General features: G+C 39.8%; 1 protein-coding gene across 1 annotated transcript in view; it reads right to left on the bottom strand.

The window, feature by feature from the left end:
- The window catches only part of gpr158b (G protein-coupled receptor 158b), a 191198-nt gene extending 173542 nt beyond the window's left edge, over nucleotides 1-17656 (bottom strand). The window contains exon 1 of the mRNA XM_056473748.1: nucleotides 16598-17656. Coding sequence (XP_056329723.1) covers nucleotides 16598-17487 — 890 coding nt within the window. The 5' untranslated portion in view covers nucleotides 17488-17656. The remainder of the gene's footprint in view (nucleotides 1-16597) is intronic.
- Between the last annotated feature and the right edge of the window lie 1182 nt (nucleotides 17657-18838).

Raw genomic sequence — 18838 nt, 5'->3', positions numbered from 1 at the left:
ATGGGTTCAGAGTCTTGCCCTGTTAGAATTGTGCATGTGACTAGTTTGAATCCAGAAACACTGTCTACAGAAAGTGTGGAAGATGACCTGTTTAGGTTACAAAAGGAGGACCAGGAGCTAAGTCAGGTGTTGCAATTACTAACGACTTTGGAAGATCGTGGGCAACTTAGAAACCATGCAGAGGTGCAAAAATTTGCAGTAGTGTGGGATCAGCTTCAGGTACAGGACCAGTTATTGGTTCGTATTTTTCCACAAAACTCAGATGCAGCTGGTAAAGTGCAGGTGGTGCTTCCAAAGTGTTTGGTACCAAAAGTTCTTACAATGTTGCATAATACAGCTACTGGGGGTCATTTAGGAGTACAAAAACTGCAAGGAAAAGTTAAAGATCGTTTTTACTGGCCAGGTTGGTTTGCAGATGTAAGAAGATGGTGTAGTGGGTGTTTAGAGTGTGCCTCACGAAAGCTTCCATCTCGTAGTCCTCGAGCGCGACTGTGTCCTTCATTTCTTTGTACCCGCATCTAAATGGCCCTTGTTCTTAAAGTAAATAAAGTATTTCTCTTTTGTACATTACAGCGTGTGTGGTGTTTTTCTGACGGACATAAATGTCAATAAGGTTCTTTACAATATATATATATATATATATATATATATATATATATATATATATATATATATATATATATATATATACAGATGTTACTACTTCAATGTGTTCCTTCTGCCGCCATTCATACCGCGGCGACGACGGTACTTGGTGCGCCAGCAGCTTTTGACCGCTGGGTGGCAGTTTAACCACAGATATTCAGCTTTGCCTTTCCACAACACTAAACAGACTTTTCTGTGCGTACCTTATGTGATCAGATGTGTTCAATTAAAATATAATTTTGATTTAGTTTTCTTAGTAATAAACATGATCTTACCAGGGCTTAAAGTATTCCGGCACTATGCCGGATCTCCGGCGTGCGACCGTGAGAGAAAAAAAAAAATAGAGCTTGCACATGCGGTTTAGTTGGGGATGCTCAAAATAACCGATTAAGCAATAACCGAAAGGGCGCGTTTGTAACCGATGAATGGTATCAGTTAAACGATTAAAATATGCTTTATACTTTTTTAAAGTTTGGCTGCATACGGGGCATCTGTTAAATGGTTTACTGACTGCAGCCAGTGTTTTACGCTCTGCTTATGCTCGCTCAGCGCGCTTCAAGTTTTGCCGTTGTGTGCTGTGTGCTCGAGCGGAAAAGCGTGTTACTTCTGTTTCATTGTTTAGTTAAATGAAAGCACTGCAGGGTTTCTGTTGAGGGTTTGGGTTGTCAATGTGAGTATGGCAAACTTTTAAAGATGGAGGAGAGTACTTGTGGTCGCTGTTTCAAGTTATCCAGAGTTGTATTTATAGATCTTGAATATCACAATATTATTAAAATTACAATTATAACATCGACAGCAACTCGACTCGCGCACACCAGCTGATTTAGTCGTTTTCTAGTGACATACAAAAGAGTGCAGGGCTTCTTTTTTTTTTGTCAACCATAAAAGGCAGCGCGGTGCGCCGCGCGTTTTTGGAACGTAAAGGCGTGCGCTTTGCGATCGGCCCCTAAATGTACAACAAATATTTGTTAACTCTTTGGATGGTAACACATGCAAACACACGTTTCTACAGACGCATTTTGCCAAAGAAGCAAATTGAAAGAAGGATATTTCTGGTCACAGTTTCACACAGAGTTGACATTAACCAGCGCTGAAGCAGATCACCTCTGTGCTGTCTGGAGCCGCTTTATAAACTTAAAAAAAGCAGGCTGTTGATGATTTAGGGTGGGCTACAACCAACAAACCCTTTTTTTATTTTATTTATTTATTTTTTATTTTAAATTACAGTTATTAATAGTTCTTATATAATATCAGCTTTTAAAATAGCCTACAATCTACGAATCAAACAAATCCAAAGATTTTCTTGATTTTGGTATAATGATAACTCCGCACCAAACTGAGGCTTTCATTTTATAGCTTATAAAACATGTTTGCAATGTCATATGTAAGGGCTGTGACAGTCATCGTGATGACAATCACTCTAGAACACACATTTTCTGTTTTGTTGCCAAGTAGCCTATACATTTATGAATATAACGTTAACTTAGACGTGATACTGTCAGGGTTCTGCCACTCTGGTCTTGTAAATTCTTGTTTTGGTGGCAGAGTCCGGACACTAGCTCTGTTTTGTCTTGTCCTGTAGTGCTCGGCTCGAGTTTCCTTGGGTCGAGCACTTGTTTTGTCATTGTTTGGGTGTGCGTCATCAAAGGTGCGCGCGGACCGTGCGCGCTCCCGCTTGATGCGGGCGCGCGGGGTCTGCGCGTCCTTGGGACGCGCGCTCTTGTACTCGTGTTTGTGTTGTTTCGTCAGCATCGCGCTGTTTCATTCTCAGCGTCTCAGTCTAGTTGGTTTCGGTTTTGGTTGGCGCTGAGATGAAACATGCGCGTTGCATTTATGTGAGCGCACGGTAAGGTGTATTCACTTATCGTGTGCTCGTGTCTTGCGTCTGTTGTCAAAGCACGTGGCTCTGTGTTTACATTGGTCGCGTGCTTTTGTTGTGTGCTTCAGTGTTTGTCCAGTCATAAGAACACTCAGTTAATGAGTTCTCTCATTGGCTGCGTGTTCTTGTCCTGTTTAATATTAGCACCTGGCTTGTGTTGTCTCTTTGTGTCAGGTGCTCTCCCGTCTATTGTCTAGTCCCACCCTCCTTGTTAACCCATTATTAGTTAATTATGTTCATCTGTTTGTGTATTAATTTAACCCTGCTTATATTCTGCTTATGTCTGCTGTCCTGTGCCAGTTCGTCATCGTATGATTGTCTCATCGTGGTACCTTGTCATGTCTGTTCACCTCCTGATCCCTGCCAGCCTGCCCAGTCTAGTTTGGTTTGTTTGTTTATTTGTTTTGTTAATGTTTTCCCCCTCGGGGTAGTTTGTTTTGCCTTTTTATTTTTGATTTATTATTAATAAAACCCATATAATTTCTGCACTTGAGTCCTCGCCCCTTTGTCCTCTACACCGATCGTGACAGTACGAACTGGCCAACAGAGGACTCAGCAGAAATATGGGTATCTTCCTATTCCCATCTCCCAGTTCACGTCCCTCTGCATGCCAGCAGAAGGAGCGTTTGGGCAAACTCCTCTGTCTTCGTCAAGGGGAATCTTCAGACAAGGAGTTTGCCTACCAGTTTGTCTATGCTGCAGAGGGGCTTGAGTTTACCACCACAGCACTGAAGGAGGCTTTCAATGCTGGACTCAACAGCCCCCTTCAGGCCTGGGAGATGGGGATGCTGGGGATACTGTCATTCTGGCAGTTTGTGAACTACTTGTACCACAGCCAGGGGAACGGTGGTCTGCCTCCACTTGGTCCACCGCCCCTCCCACTCACAGACTGCCAAATCCCCAGTCCTCCGATGACCCACCAGCGGAGACGGAGGAGGAAGAACGGGTCAGCCTTGCCTGTCACCCACCTAGAGGTGACTGAACCTGCTGCAGCCCACCCAGCTACAACCCTGGCTGCAGCATCACCCTCCGAGGCACCCGCAACAGACACTGCTCCACTTTAAGAGGTAGTGGAGTGCCTAGCAGTGCCTGAAGAGGTGGCTAGCTTCGGCTCCAGCCCCAGAGCGCCCGCCAGTGTCGGCTCCAGCCCCAGAGCGCCCGCCAGTGTCGGCTCCAGCCCCAGAGCGCCCGCCAGTGTCGGCTCCAGCCCCAGAGCGCCCGCCAGTGTCGGCTCCAGCCCCAGAGCGCCGCTCCGTGCCGGCTCCAGCCCCAGAGTGCCCGCCAGTGTCGGCTCCAGCCCCAGAGCACCGCTCCGTGCCGGCTCCAGCCCTGGTCATTGCCTTACCGGCACCACCCAGATGTCTTGCCCTGCCAGACCCAGCCCGGTTCCTTGCCCTGCCAGCACCACCCAGACGTCTAGCCCTGCCGGCACCACCCAGACGTCTAGCCCTGCCGGCACCACCCAGACGTCTAGCCCTGCCGGCACCACCCAGATGTCTAGCCCTGCTGGCCCCAGTCCAGTTCCTTGCCCTGCCGGCACCACCCAGACGTCTTGCCCTGCCGGCACCTCCCAGATGCCTTGCCCTGCCGGCCCCAGCCCGGCTCCTTGCCCTGCCGGCCCCAGCCCGGCTCCCTGCCCTGCCGGCTCCCCTCAGGCCTGCAGTCCAGCCGCCTCCAGCCCTGCCGGCTCCCCTCAGGCCTCCTGTCCTGCCAGCTCCCCTCAGGCCTCCTGTCCAGCCGGCTCCCCTCAGGCCTCCTGTCCAGCCGGCTCCCCTCAGGCCTCCTGTCCAGCCGGCTCCCCTCAGGCCTGCAGTCCAGCCGCCTCCAGCCCTGCCGGTTCCCCACAGGCCTCCTGTCCAGCCAGCTCCAGCTCAGCCGGCTCCCCTCAGGCCTCCAGCCCTGCCGGCTCCCCACACGCCTCCTGTCCAGCCGGCGTCCCTCAGGCCTTCAGTCAAGCCGCCTCCAGCCCTGCCGGCTCCCCACAGGCCTCCAGCCCTGCTGGCTCCCATCAGGCAGCCTGCCTTGTCTCCCCTGACAGACTGTCCCTGGGTCGTCCCTCCTGCTCCTCCTTGGTGTGCCCCTCTACCACCCTGGACGGACCCTCCGGCTCCACCCTGGTTTCCTACCAGGGCTTCTGACCCATTGAACCCGCCCTGGACTGTCCTTCTGGTCCCGCCCTGGACTGTTCCTCCTGTCCCTCCCTGGTCCTGCCCTCCCATCCCTCCCTTGTTCGTCTTTTTGGGTCTGCCTTGGCTCCCCTCCCTCCCCCACTTCATTTTGTCTTGCCTGTTTACTTCCCTGTCTTGTGTTTGTTGATGTTGCCTGTTTTGTTGTCTTGTGGTGTTTCTTGTTTGTCTTGTACCTTGTTGGATGTTCCCTTTAGGGACGCCAGGTGGCGTCCCTTTTGGGGGGGGCTAGTGTCAGGGTTCTGCCAATCTGGTCTTGTAAATTCTTGTTTTGGTGGCAGAGTCCGGACACTAGCTCTGTTTTGTCTTGTCCTGTAGTGCTCGGCTCGAGTTTCCTTGGGTCGAGCACTTGTTTTGTCATTGTCTAGGTGCGCATCATCAAAGGTGCGCGCAAACCGTGCGCGCTACCGCTTGATGCGGGCGCGCGGGGTCTGCGCGTCCCTGGGACGCGCGCTTTTGTACTCGTGTTTGTGTTGTTTCGTCAGCATCGCGCTGTTTCATTCTCAGCGTCTCAGTCTAGTTGGTTTCGGTTTTGGTTGGCGCTGAGATGAAACATGCACGTTGCATTTATGTGAGCGCACGGTAAGGTGTATTCACTTATCGTGTGCTTGCGTCTGTTGTCAAAGCACGTGGCTCTGTGTTTACATCGGTCGCGTGCTTTTGTTGTGTGCTTCAGTGTTTGTCCAGTCATAAGAACACTCAGTTAATGAGTTCTCTCATTGGCTGCGTGTTCTTGTCCTGTTTAATATTAGCACCTGGCTTGTGTTGTCTCTTTGTGTCAGGTGCTCTCCCGTCTATTGTCTAGTCCCACCCTCCTTGTTAACCCATTATTAGTTAATTATGTTCATCTGTTTGTGTATTAATTTAACCCTGCTTATATTCTGCTTATGTCTGCTGTCCTGTGCCAGTTCGTCATCGTATGATTGTCTCATCGTGGTACCTTGTCATGTCTGTTCACCTCCTGATCCCTGCCAGCCTGCCCAGTCTAGTTTGGTTTGTTTGTTTATTTGTTTTGTTAATGTTTTCCCCCTCGGGGTAGTTTGTTTTGCCTTTTTATTTTTGATTTATTATTAATAAAACCCATATAATTTCTGCACTTGAGTCCTCGCCCCTTTGTCCTCTACACCGATTGTGACAGATACAGCAAGTTCAAGTTCAGCCATGAACCTCGCTGGAAAACTTATATTACATCGCCAATCTGGAAACATTTTGGATTCGTGGCGAACGAGAAAGGCGAATCAATAATTAGGATGAAGCTATTTGTTGGGCTTGTTTAGAAAAATAAGTGTTAAATGGACAAACACGTCGAACCTCCAGAGCTGCGGTCATGTCACCCAGCCCATGAAATGCGGAGCCAGCTCCGGTGTCTTCTACTGAACGCAAATGCCCAGCTAGTCAGCCAGGTATGGCAGAGAGGCCTTTTCAAAAATGGCCAAATACAAAAGAGAAACTGATAAATAGTAGACGTTGATGAGAAATGGAGCAGCATATTTGGTAGTTGAGAACGCGCCGCTCCGCAATGTAGAGCTGGTTTCCGAGAAATGCAGGCGGCGGAGCAAGATACCCTCTTTGCCACGGTTGCGAAAAAGTATCTGCATGTGCTACAGGCACACCGTCTCAGTGCTGCTGGAAACATTGTAATCTCAAATAAGTCTCCGCTTAAACCGAACAAAGTCAACATGTTAGTTTTTCTGCCAAAGAATTTAAAATATGAATAGAAAACAAAAGGCGGAGAGACGCAGTTTTTTTTCAACATCTGACTTATGTTGTTACAAGCCTAGGCTAATATTTTTGTTCTTCGTTACTATTTATATTATTATTGATTAGTATTTGTGAAGTTTCTAAAATGTAACGTTTAATGTTTCAAGCAGTTAAAGTTATTTCTATTTAACTAGCCTACATTATTATAGGCTGTATAGGCTGTATTGTGTTGTTTTATCAACGAAAGTTAAACAACAAACATGTTCGTTTGTACGGATATTTAGCATAATACTTTGGTCTTTTTTAATTTCTTAATTTTTACATGAAATGTAAATTAACTTAGGTAGGCTACTTGGGTACAGGGGCGTATTTGTTGGTAGTATACTGAGGAATGCTTAGACAGTGAATATTGTCATCATTATTTAAAAAATAATAAATAAATAAATAAATAAATAAATAAATAAAAACCCCTAGTTTCTCTGTCGCAGATCCATCATTTGAATCACGTTAGTTATAACGTACACCCATAATGATGAAGCACACCATAATCACGAGGGCATTAAAATAAAGACAACCTAAACAAATTTATAATTGTTTATTTATTTAATGTGTTTTTTATAATCGCCCTAATGTTTTCGTTTTAAATGTAAGGCTGTTGCATAATACAATTTTAATTTATAAGTGACTTTGCTGCGTCCCCCTTGATGTTTCAATAACGCATAATAATCTATACACCATATTAAAGACAACAGAAAGACATAAAACTTTACAAATTACCTGTCCCCTTTTGTAGACTCAAAACAAGTGTCAAATCTTGAAAAAATTGCCAGAGCCATATTAAAATCTAATTTAAAGAATTACATTATCGGATATAATAAAACCGCATTAAATAAATAAACCAATATAAAACAAGCAAAAGCAAGCTATAACAGTTTAGGTAGGTCTATGTAGCCTACATAAATGAAACCGTTAAAGCCAAATTAATCTGCGTGATTCTGATTTGACATTCTTCCGCTAAACTTGCACTGTGTTGAGGTGTAAATGGGCTATGATCTTTGCTATTGATGCTAAGACATCAAGGTGTAAATGAGCTATTGTTCTCTTTGCAACTTTCAGTTTTGAGGTGGGGGAAGTGGGAAGAGCCAATTCAAATGTATCATCTCTAAAAAATAAAAAGGCCTCTTACCATGCATTTGTGTTGAAAGATTATTACCTTATTTTTATTTTATTTTATTATTAATTTATTCATTCATTCGTCCATTCATTTTCTTTTCGGTTTAGTCCCTTTATTAGTCTGTAATCGCCACAGCGGAATGAACCGTCAACTTATCCAGCATATGTTTTACGCAGTGGATGCCAGGAGGGCCATCTGGGGCTTTGGGGCGGAGTGAAAGGAGAGGAGGAATTTGCCCCGAGTCTGGGAAAGATGGCTTGCCGTCATTACACCGATCGCACACGGTGTAATGTGCGCAGTACACCTTGATGTTTCAATAACGCATAATAATCTATACACCATATTAAAGACAACAGAAAGACATAAAACTTTACAAATTACCTGTCCCCTTTTGTAGACTCAAAACAAGTGTCAAATCTTGAAAAAATTGCCAGAGCCATATTAAAATCTAATTTAAAGAATTACATTATCGGATATAATAAAACCGCATTAAATAAATAAACCAATATAAAACAAGCAAAAGCAAGCTATAACAGTTTAGGTAGGTCTATGTAGCCTACATAAATGAAACCGTTAAAGCCAAATTAAACTTTCATTTTACAAGATTTTTTTTTAAAAATATTTTAGATATTTTCTAAAAACAATAAACACCAGAGAAGGTTTAAATAATTATATAGTGGGTACGATGATAATAATCAAATCGTGCAAACAGAGCACTTTTGGGGAGAGTGAAAGCAGAATGGTTCGAGAGGCAAAGTTGCTTTGCCCGTGAACCTAAAACAGTTCGTTAGAGACAGCGTGATTAAGAGATTCCCGAACCTGACCAGCGCTGACAGCAAACGCATAAAGGACAGAGTGAACGAATTTCTACGGTCCCCACGAACCCCTGTTAGCGCCCACCGACGTCTTCAGTATTAGAGACAACTTAAAAAAAAACATTCAGTTATTTTTGTATTTGTATTTGCTTTTTTTCTCCGAATAAAGATATCCTCTTAACCAACTGTATGACTGTTTTTTTTCCCGATTATACGCAAAAGAAATAGTTTTTAAAGTGTTTTTTCATGCTTTATTTCTAACACGTTTATGAATTATAAGTTTTAGCCTAAGGTTACCAGACAAAACAACAATAACAACATTATTATACATCATAGTTGCATGTAGACTATAATATTTCCTAAATAAAATAAAATATTTCCTTAAAAGTGCAGTTAAAAAAATTCAAACAAGAGAAATTTTTAAAATACAAATTTATTACATCATATGTCATTAGAAAAATAGCAATCTGTTTTAAAGTTTTAAAGTAAAAAAAAAAACCTATCATTTATTAGACAAAAAACACACTGGGCAAACCTTTGACAGCTTTTTCTTCTTTTTTTCGCGGTTATGCGCGCATTAGCCTATATTTCACACGCATATGTAAGGTGGCTGAAATTGAAATTAAAATACAAAACATACTGGGCCATTAAGTAAAAAAACAAAACAACAGTTATACTTTAAAGAGAACTTTAAAGAGAACATTGATGTTTTGAAACAAAAAAATTAACTGAAAACTATTAAAAATAAACCTGCGAGATATGTCCTGCGGCATATTTATTTTATGAAGCAGCATTCAACTTAAGCTCTTTAGACCAAGGGTGCAATTCTGGTCTGAGAGGTGGGGGGGGGGGGGGGGGGGGGGGGCAAATCTGAGTGATGGTAATACTGTAGTAGTGGAATGTTGGTGATAGTTGTAGAAATGTGCAGCAATGTTGGGTAATTGTGTGCAGAAAAGCCTACATTTCAATTTTATTTGACATTTTATCATAACATATACAGAGTATTCTTAAAATGAGAACAAATGAAAGAATATAATGTTTGGAAAATAACGTGAAAAGTTTATTTAATTGTTTTTAAGAGTAAAAGAACACATTTGGATATTAGATATTGGAGTGTGCGGCGGGTGGGGGACGCGGGGCGCAGGGAAAGGTGACTGATCGTTAAAGAATGCCACTATCACTATCAGTGGTGGGAGGAGCGGGCTATATATCCAGGGTCTTCAGGATTTCACACTACCTCAGCTTGCTAAATTATTTTTATATTATTTTATTGGGACAATGTATCTCCCTAAATCATTAATTCTTCTTAAAATGTTTATATTAAATGCCTAAAAATAATGGCTTGCCGTCATTACACTAGTTTTCCGATGGCACACGAGTTACATGCGCCAAACACATGAACAAATAAATTAATAAATAAGGGAAAGAAAACATCTAGCCTTATAGGCTGAGTTCTGTTTGATTATAATCGCCGTTAAGTTTCCGTTTTAAATGTAAGGCTGTTGCATAAAATAATAAAATTGCATAAAATAATACAATTTTAATTTATAAGTGACTTTGCTGCATCCCCCTTGATGTTTCAATAACGCATAATAATCTATACACCATATTAAAGACACTTAAATAGTCTACTTAACACTTTCCTTAAGATCACAGAATAATATGCAACATCTAATTCCGGGGAAGTTCTGGGGGCAGGGTTTGCGTGACATGCTGCAAGCTAGCCCGACAGTGAAAACGCGACATGATTTCGGCCTCACTGATGCCCATTAACACCTGACAGACAAGCTTTTGGTTATGAGAAGGGGGAAGGGGTCTCCACTCTTCAGTGTTTTTCACAAACATGAATACACAAAATCCAAAACTCCGACATAGGACGGATGGCATAACAAAACCTATGCGTTTAAAAACGAAACCGCATTAAATATGGGGCCTTATGAAAATGAATGTTTCTATGCACAACAACTTCTGAACTGAACTAGGCTACCTGTTAGGGGTGGGCGATATGACCTAAAATTAATATCACTGTATTTTTCATCTTTTGAACGGTGACGGCATAATATCATGGAATTACTTTCAATAGCAAAATAATATACATCTCAAGGAAGAACGGACAAAAGAAAGTCTTACTTCTATCACTCTTTAAAAGTTTTGGTTTGGGTCATTGTAAATGCTCAGTCTCGTTATGAGCTGATCTTCATTTCTCTGTGTTGGCGGAATAAAGCAGGTGAGTCAGCCGCACCAATTTATGAGCAGACAGAGCAAGATTCTCATGATGACCACCGGCGCAATACCGCTCTTTGTTACGAGCCGTAGTTTCAGTGTAAACTTATTAAAGGTGAGTTTCTTTGGCGATGATGTGTACAGTGTTAGATTTTATATTTAGCGGACATTTGCGCTGAACACGCGGTGAATGCAACGCATCGAGATTCGGGCACCTTCTCCGAAAACACTCGATTGATCTCAGCTGGCGGATCAACATTTACCTCATGTCATGATCGCTGTCATCTGTGCCATTATTATTATTATAACTTTAGGTGAGGTTTGCAAACCTGTGCACTTTTCACTCTTCAGCCGTTTGCATTTCCTGCAGTAACAAAAGCTCCCTGTTCATTATATTCAGACACACAAATGCTCCCAAATATATAATGAGGGCGCATAGATTAAATTTCGGGCGCTCATGCGACCAAAATGGTTGCAATTTCGAGCCCTGTAGTATAAGGACATGTATTCAGACCACAACTGAACGTTTGAAGAAAATTGAATGCCTTATTATTTAGAATTAGCTATTATTGATGTAAATGCAGCCGTTCAAGGCGCATAATTGATTTATTACGGTATTGACGGTATTAGAAAATCCATGTCGTGGCGCAATGTCACACCGGTGATGACTATGACACCGGTGTACCGCACCCCTACTACCTGTTATTTAAAATATCTATATTACGCTCCAAGCATTCGCCAAAACAAAAATATTTTTAAGTAAAAACACAGAACATAGCTGAATAGAGTGTTGCCTGCTTTAGACGATGGGTTAGTAATTATATTATAACTGGTTATGTTCAGGTCAATGAAATAATACCTTTAATAAATAAAATATGTTCGTAAGAACGTGGTGGGCCAGTGATTCCATCGCTGTCATCAGTGGTTTAATGAGCTCAGGAGAATTCTTTGCATTTTTCTATGCATTACTAACATCACTAAACCAGACATTTGTTTTATAAGTTAACCAAATATTCGCAGAGATTCAGCAGTTATTTTTTCTGACGCGTTTGCCAGTCATGCCAGTCAGTGAAAAAAGTAACCGTGGCCCTGTTTGCAGATATTAATATTTGTTTTTTCGTCAATCTGATGCAACTTTTATTATTTATACAGGACGTTAAAATGCAATTAAAAGTTTCAAATCAATTAAACTCAATTTATAAAAAGGCTAGCCTATTTTATGCATTAAATATAACTAATTTCCTTTATTTCTGATTAGACCATGCATTTTAGACTATTTTACAATTGTAATATGTGCATATGCTTTTTTTAAATAACATTCGTTTAACAAATATTTTAGCACATCGAAAGTAATTAAGTGACCTGTTTTTTTTTTTTATTAAAACCTTTATACAAAAGGATCAGAGGATAAATTATCGTAGGATAAACGTATCTTATGGAAAAACACCAATTGACGGGCTCTGCTTTGGGTTTTAAAAGAATCAAGCAGCTTTAAAAAATATAATTTGCTGAAGAGAAATGACAGGAAAAAAAGAAAGAAAAAGATTAAATATATAGTGACTGTTAAAAGAACATTTCTCTTTAATATATTCTTTCGACTCCGAAACACCAGCTAAGATTATGATGAATGATGGAGTTTCTCTATTGCCTGCTTCAGCAGTGCGTCCCGGTCCCGCTGGTTATGAACGAGGAGGCGGAGAGAATGCGCTGTTTTAGTTTCGGCTTGATATATTTCAATAAAAACTAACACAGAACTGCTTTTAACGCTCAAAAATTTAAACTAAAATGCACAACTCTTGTTGGTTGCACCCGCGGGATGCACAATGAACCTAATGCGCCATTATTTTAATTCTATATTCGTGAAGAATGAGCCATGAGAATGAGATTTTTGAAGGTGCTCTCTAGCGGCGAAGTTCCTGGCAGAGTAGCGAGTGAAAAAATGTGCATAAAGAAATTGGACAAGAGGAATAACATTTTAAATTATATAACAAGCATCGTATTCTTTCTAATCCTCGCCCAGTTTTAATACAAGTTGTGTTTTTTTAATATTTCTGTCTGGGAAGTTTATTAAGAATATATTTATAATTATATATAATTAAATAAATACATAATTTTATATATATATATATATATATATATAGAGAGAGAGAGAGAGAGAGAGAGAGAGAGAGAGAGAGAGAGAGAGAGAGAGAGCAAAAAATTATTTTTATTATACTTTTAGTGATCTGCTTAAGGTAGGTCAATTTTTTTTTTTTTTTTGCTTTTGATGAAGCAGCATTCAACTTAAGCTCTTTAGACCATGCCCCTGACCGTTTCTCAGTGTTTCGCCGCAATATCTTTAAATAAATTATTTATTTAGGCATATTTAGGCATATTTTCATTATTAATTTATTTTCATTATTCGTTTATTATTATGTACAATAATTCAGACATAAAATAAGATAGTAAAATATAATCAACAACGAAAATGTAAATAAAAACATAAATAAAAACATAAATGAAAAAGTCTTGTCTTAGTCCTATCAAAACGGCAAACACTAAAAGCAGGCTAAAAGACTGCTTTATTTATTTATTTAAGACTACTTATTTGTACTGAATTTTTGTGCTTTCATGTAAGTTGTCTTTTATTTCTTCAATTCCAAAATGAGTCCTCTTTGCACTTAAAAAGTTTACAATAAAGTGTGTTAACAAATTTTAAATGATTAATGAAGGACTTATAATGCTTTGACTTATTGTTTAATATCACTTACAAGCACAGTAGCATATTTAAAGCTGCTGTAAAGGCTATTTCTTTACGCTCACATCCCTTCCCTTTGCGCCCCCTGGCGGCTTTTTCACAAACTGCGGTCCTACACTAAAAACAGAGCAGCAGTTATTTCAAACGGCGGCGGTATAAGGCACGGCGGTAATAGTCACTTTGAGCTCTCACCTACTGTATATATATATATATATATATATATATATATATATATATATATATATATATATATATATATATATATATATATATATATATATATATATATATATCCATGCCTAATATCCGATGGCTGATGTGTACACCATGATTCTATATAAAATTCACTTTAAAGTGTGATAGGACTAAAAATTGGCCATAAACAAATATTTTCTCAATTCAAATGAGTAGCAGCTTAGACCCGGAAACAGTATCCCATACGTCACCGATATGTCACGACTTAACAAGCGGATTAGAACACTGTACACAATACAGACCGAGCAGCTAAGTCTTTAAAAAGTTTGGCAGTCAAAACACAGGCTATTACCTTATTTTTAAGGTTATCTAAGCTTATTAAACTCACTATGTATGTATGGGACTCTTGTTTTAAAAACAGGGGACGCAGGAGGACCAATAAAACTTCATCATGCATCATGTTTTTGCAGATTGGTTTCTATGCATTGATAAAAAATAAGGGGAAACTACCAGCCATCTGTTTACAGCTCATCAGAACGCAAAATGCAGGATATAAGAATTATAGATTTTATTTCAACACCACCTAGAAGAGAGATAAGATCTGTTTAATTGAGTGTGTGTGACGAACAACCATATAAGTCCAAAAATAAAAAAATAAGATAACCATGTGACATTAATTGTATGTGTGAACTTTGTATATAAAAACAGTTTTTTGCGCTACCAAGAGTCTGCATTTTAAACATTAAAATAGCGTCATGTGGAAAAAAGTTTATGTTCACTAAGAAGAATATAGATGCCGCTTGCTGTCCTGTCCACTTCGGACAATAAAAGGCATCTATTAAATTTGCTAAAACATTTTTTGACAAATTATTATTTTTCTTGTGTTTATTTAGAGTACCTCACGCTGTGTGTGTTAATATTCACGACCATTCAAAATATGGTAAATACGCAGCATCTGATTCTAGGGGTAATTCCTCTATTTATAAATGAACATATAAAACCATTTCTGGACCATTTTTATACTTACCAAATCCACCCACTTTGTGGATTACTATGCACTAAATGAGCTAATGTTGCGTCAAATATGGGCAAACCCAATCAGTGTGTTGGTGTAATTTAATTTTAATTGAAAAACAATAACTCAACATTGGCTTAAAACAACTCTTGAAAACTAAAATAAATTTTTTTGTGTATCCTACATGCAGTATGTTATACCATGCTGTAATGGTAAAATTACACACCACCATACATATAATTTCATCATAACCATCATAATGAAATTAAAGATGTACCTTGAATATCCAAAAAAAATACTAAAGTGGTACCCTGCACTTTATTAAAAATCAGACTTGAAGTATCAATATGTGAGTTGGGAGTCTACAGATGTTGTCACTGTTTGTCATATGAAGATGCAAAGATTTGCATTTTTCTTGGACTCCTGTGTGTATGTTTAATAATTTTACTTTTATAGTTTTTAATAAGTTCTTTTCATTGCCTTTAAAGTGAAATAACAGAACATAAACATAGGAGGCTGAAAAAAACGCTCATTTTAGGAGAAACATTCAAACAGCATTTAGAGGTTTTTGCATCTGAACTCTTCATACAGAAATTCATAAAGTTGAGGGTAAATGAGTTAATATGTCATATGCCATTAAAACGTGTATAATTTCCAAACCATTGCATAGATCACTTCTGGCAGAAAATGATTTCTGCTGCAATGGCTGTAGATTATAAAATATTTATGCAGTGCACACAAATGTATCATGTGCACGGTTAAAGTGCAAGTGGCCCAAAAAAAATCCAAAAGGGTTCAAGTAACCAGTGTAGCCAGCAACTTCTGTAATTTATTCATGAATAGATTGATTTTGAAATTGCTTGGATCAGGTTTGTGGCTTGATGCTGTGTCTGAGTGATCCCCAGCAGTGCAAACTGCACATTCAAGTGCAAATATTCTCTGTTTATTCATCCAGTGATTATGTGTGTCCACCAGTCTCTCTCATCATTAAAACTAAATTTTTCCCAAAACTATGGACACCCGAGTCACACATACGAATGCCTGGATGGTATTGCATTATCTGCTGAAAAAAAAAACAAGCCAAATGGTATCCGCCAGCAAATGCTGACAAGCCCTTTTTGTCAATGATTTTTAACCAACTGGTGTCACAGCGGTTTTTAGTGGGTGTCAGTCACATTTACATTCAAGCAAACAAAACCACATTAATTATGTATATGCACACTAACATTTGACAACAAGTGTTTTTATTTTGAACAATATCTATAAAACCTTAAAGTGTTCTTTTTATTGAAACATTCCACTAGAATAGTGCGATTGTGCCAACTTAAAATGAAATACAACTTACTTTAATATGTTTTTAATATGTTAATTTAATGACAATGATGCATTGTACTAAGCTACCAGTACCTAAATGTGGTTTCTTCAAGTATCATAATACCATATTATATTTGTTACATTTGCTTGGTAAACAAGTGAACACAATAAAAGATTACAAAGACTAAGCCGACAGAAAATGAATGAATGAATGAATGAATGAATGAATGAATGAATGAATGAATGAATGAATGAATGAATGAATGAATGCTCTGAGCATTAGAGAACTGTTCAATAAGGTCGGACAGGTGATTTAAATACCTTAAATGCTGCAATTCGTATATCGAACACAGGTTTAATTTTGTGTTTCATTATTGTTAGTGTTTTACCATGGACATTTGTTGTGCCTTTACATTTCATAAACAATTATTGTGCAAGTTTACAACACAACATGTGTGGTGTTCAATTAAGTCTATATTCATTCTCTTCATGAAATGTTTAAATAATTTTTGGCCAAAAATGCTTGATGTAGACTACCCTACCTCGTTTTTCCAATAATATAATATAATATAATATAATATAATATAATATAATATAATATAATATAACCAGTTTTCCTTATGTTAAATGTTGAAGATGTTTAAAAAAAAGTCAAAATTCTAATTCTGTATGGTGTTTAATGTTCATGTATAGTATTGAACAGTGTGGCTTACCTAAACTCAGGCGCTGTCTTGTTCTTCAAGCCATAGAAGCCAGCGGAAATCGTTAAAAGCCAGTGCGGCACAAACCTGCCGTGCTCGCACTCTAGATAAGGCGAGGACCACTTGATATGACTTTTGTCAAGAAAATATCCGCCATGCGCTGCTGGAAAAGCTCGACTTTTGACCAGCCGCTGGTGTTTTTTTCGGTCCCGAAACACGTTGTACCAGTCGGACTCAGAAGTCCTATTTTTAAGGCGATGGCGCGCGGTGGTGGACAGATCTTTAAGCACGATGCGCTCCTCTCCTCTGGTCGCCTGGAGAAACACCTGAGGACCAGGCGCCTCAGGAGACTCCATGTGAAATGTGACCACTGCCCGGTGGATTTTAGGATTCCCTTCCAACATACTCGACACCAGCGCGTGGTACCACTGGATATCCATCCTCAGATGCTGCTCCTTGGAGGTATTGGACTGCAGGAGCATGTTTAGGAAGTTGGTGGCTTGTGCCACGGTGTCGAGCACGCCTTGGAGGGAGGAGTGCGAGGCGGCGTGAGCTCCACCGCGAAGACTGCTCAGCTCATACCGCCGCGAGCAGTTGACATGCTCCAGGGTGGATGAGTCTCCGGTGTGGAGGAAAGCGGTGACCACCCGCGGAAGATCCTCCTCGAGCTTATGCGCCACCGCCGGTCGCTCGGTGCTGGAGATGGTCGGCTGCTGGTACGTCGTCTCGCTGGTGCTGTAAACAGGATATTTAGCCTTAATTTCGAGATCTTTGTCGCTCTCAGACCATTCCACGTAGCCATAATTTGATCCCTTCGCAATTCCAATTAGCAGAAGAAGGTAGAGCAGGAACGCATCCATACCGCGACGCCAGCAAGCACCGTGAACATTCTCCATTGACATTCACTTCAGAAGTGCGTCCATTCCTCGGCGCAATGTAAACAGACGTGCATTCTGAAAAGTTACTCAACTCTAATGGTTCAATCAGACAAATCCACACACCGACCGCTACACCAACATCTATAGACCGCTGGCATTCCGTGGATCTGTCTCGAGCGCGTAGATGTGGTGGTAAATATCTAGAGCATCGTTTCTGCCGTGGTTACTGTAGCGTTCACTACTCCCATCAGTAACGCATGCTCGCTCGGAGCTGGCGGGGGGCTGATTGTTTCCAAAAGCTCATTTCCCCCGTTACTGTACTGAGGACTTTTGAATGGCCATCGTTCCCGTCAGTCTTGTGCATCTGGGTGGGGTGATGAAACACAAGCGACAAGGGATGCTGGTACGGGGTGTTCTCATGGGCATATTGAGCATTCCTAGTCCATCCTCCTCCCTTAAAATCATATTAAAGATGCATTACTTTATATAGGTTGCATGTTACATTATTGTAAGGTAATGTTAATATTTTTTTTTTATTTGCACAGTTATGTTCAGTTATATAAGAAATATATACTGTAGCCAACAGTAAAAACCTGTTAATTTTTAATAGCTAACAGTTAATAATTTACACTAAAAATAGCACCAACTTGATAAGAACTAACATTTAAATTAGTCAGATGATACGTTTTTTGTTTGTTTAAAGATGTGTTTACAGTTGAAGTCAGAATTATTAACCCCTCTGAATTATTAGCTCATCTGTTTTTGTTTTTACTCCAATTTCTGTTTAACGGAGAGATTTTTCTTAACACATTTCTAAACATAATAGTTTTTATAACTCATCTCTAATCACTGATTTATTTTATCTTTGCCATAATGATATTAAATAATATTTTACTTGATGTATTTCAAGACTCTAGTATTAAGCTCAAAGTGACATTTACAGGCTTTACTTAATTGGTTTAAGTAGACAAGTTAGGGCAAGTTATTGTATTAAGATGGTTTGTTCAGTGGAATATTAAAGATTATTAAAGATTAAAAATATAAAGAGGCTAATAATTTTGTCCTTAAAATGGTTTTTAAAAAATATATATTATCAGACATACTGTGAAAATTTTCTTGCTCTGTTAAACATAATTTGGAAAATATTTAAAAAAGAGAAAAAAATGAGAGGGGGGGTAATAATTCTGACATTAACTGTACATTTAAAACGCCTGTGTGTAAACACTTGTAATTAATTTGTAAAGAAATTAGCAATCACACTGTTGACCCAACACATAGCACTCTCCCCCCTTTAACTGTGCCTTTAAACCTGGCATTAACCTTGATGGTGCGCCACATTAAACAGATAGTCCACTCAAAAAAATAATTTCTGTCA

Source organism: Danio aesculapii, chromosome 2 (assembly GCF_903798145.1).
Source record: "Danio aesculapii chromosome 2, fDanAes4.1, whole genome shotgun sequence".
NCBI classification, from domain to species: domain Eukaryota; kingdom Metazoa; phylum Chordata; class Actinopteri; order Cypriniformes; family Danionidae; genus Danio; species Danio aesculapii.
The sequence above is the reverse complement of the archived record's forward strand: the minus strand, read 5'-3'. Positions and strand labels throughout refer to the sequence as shown.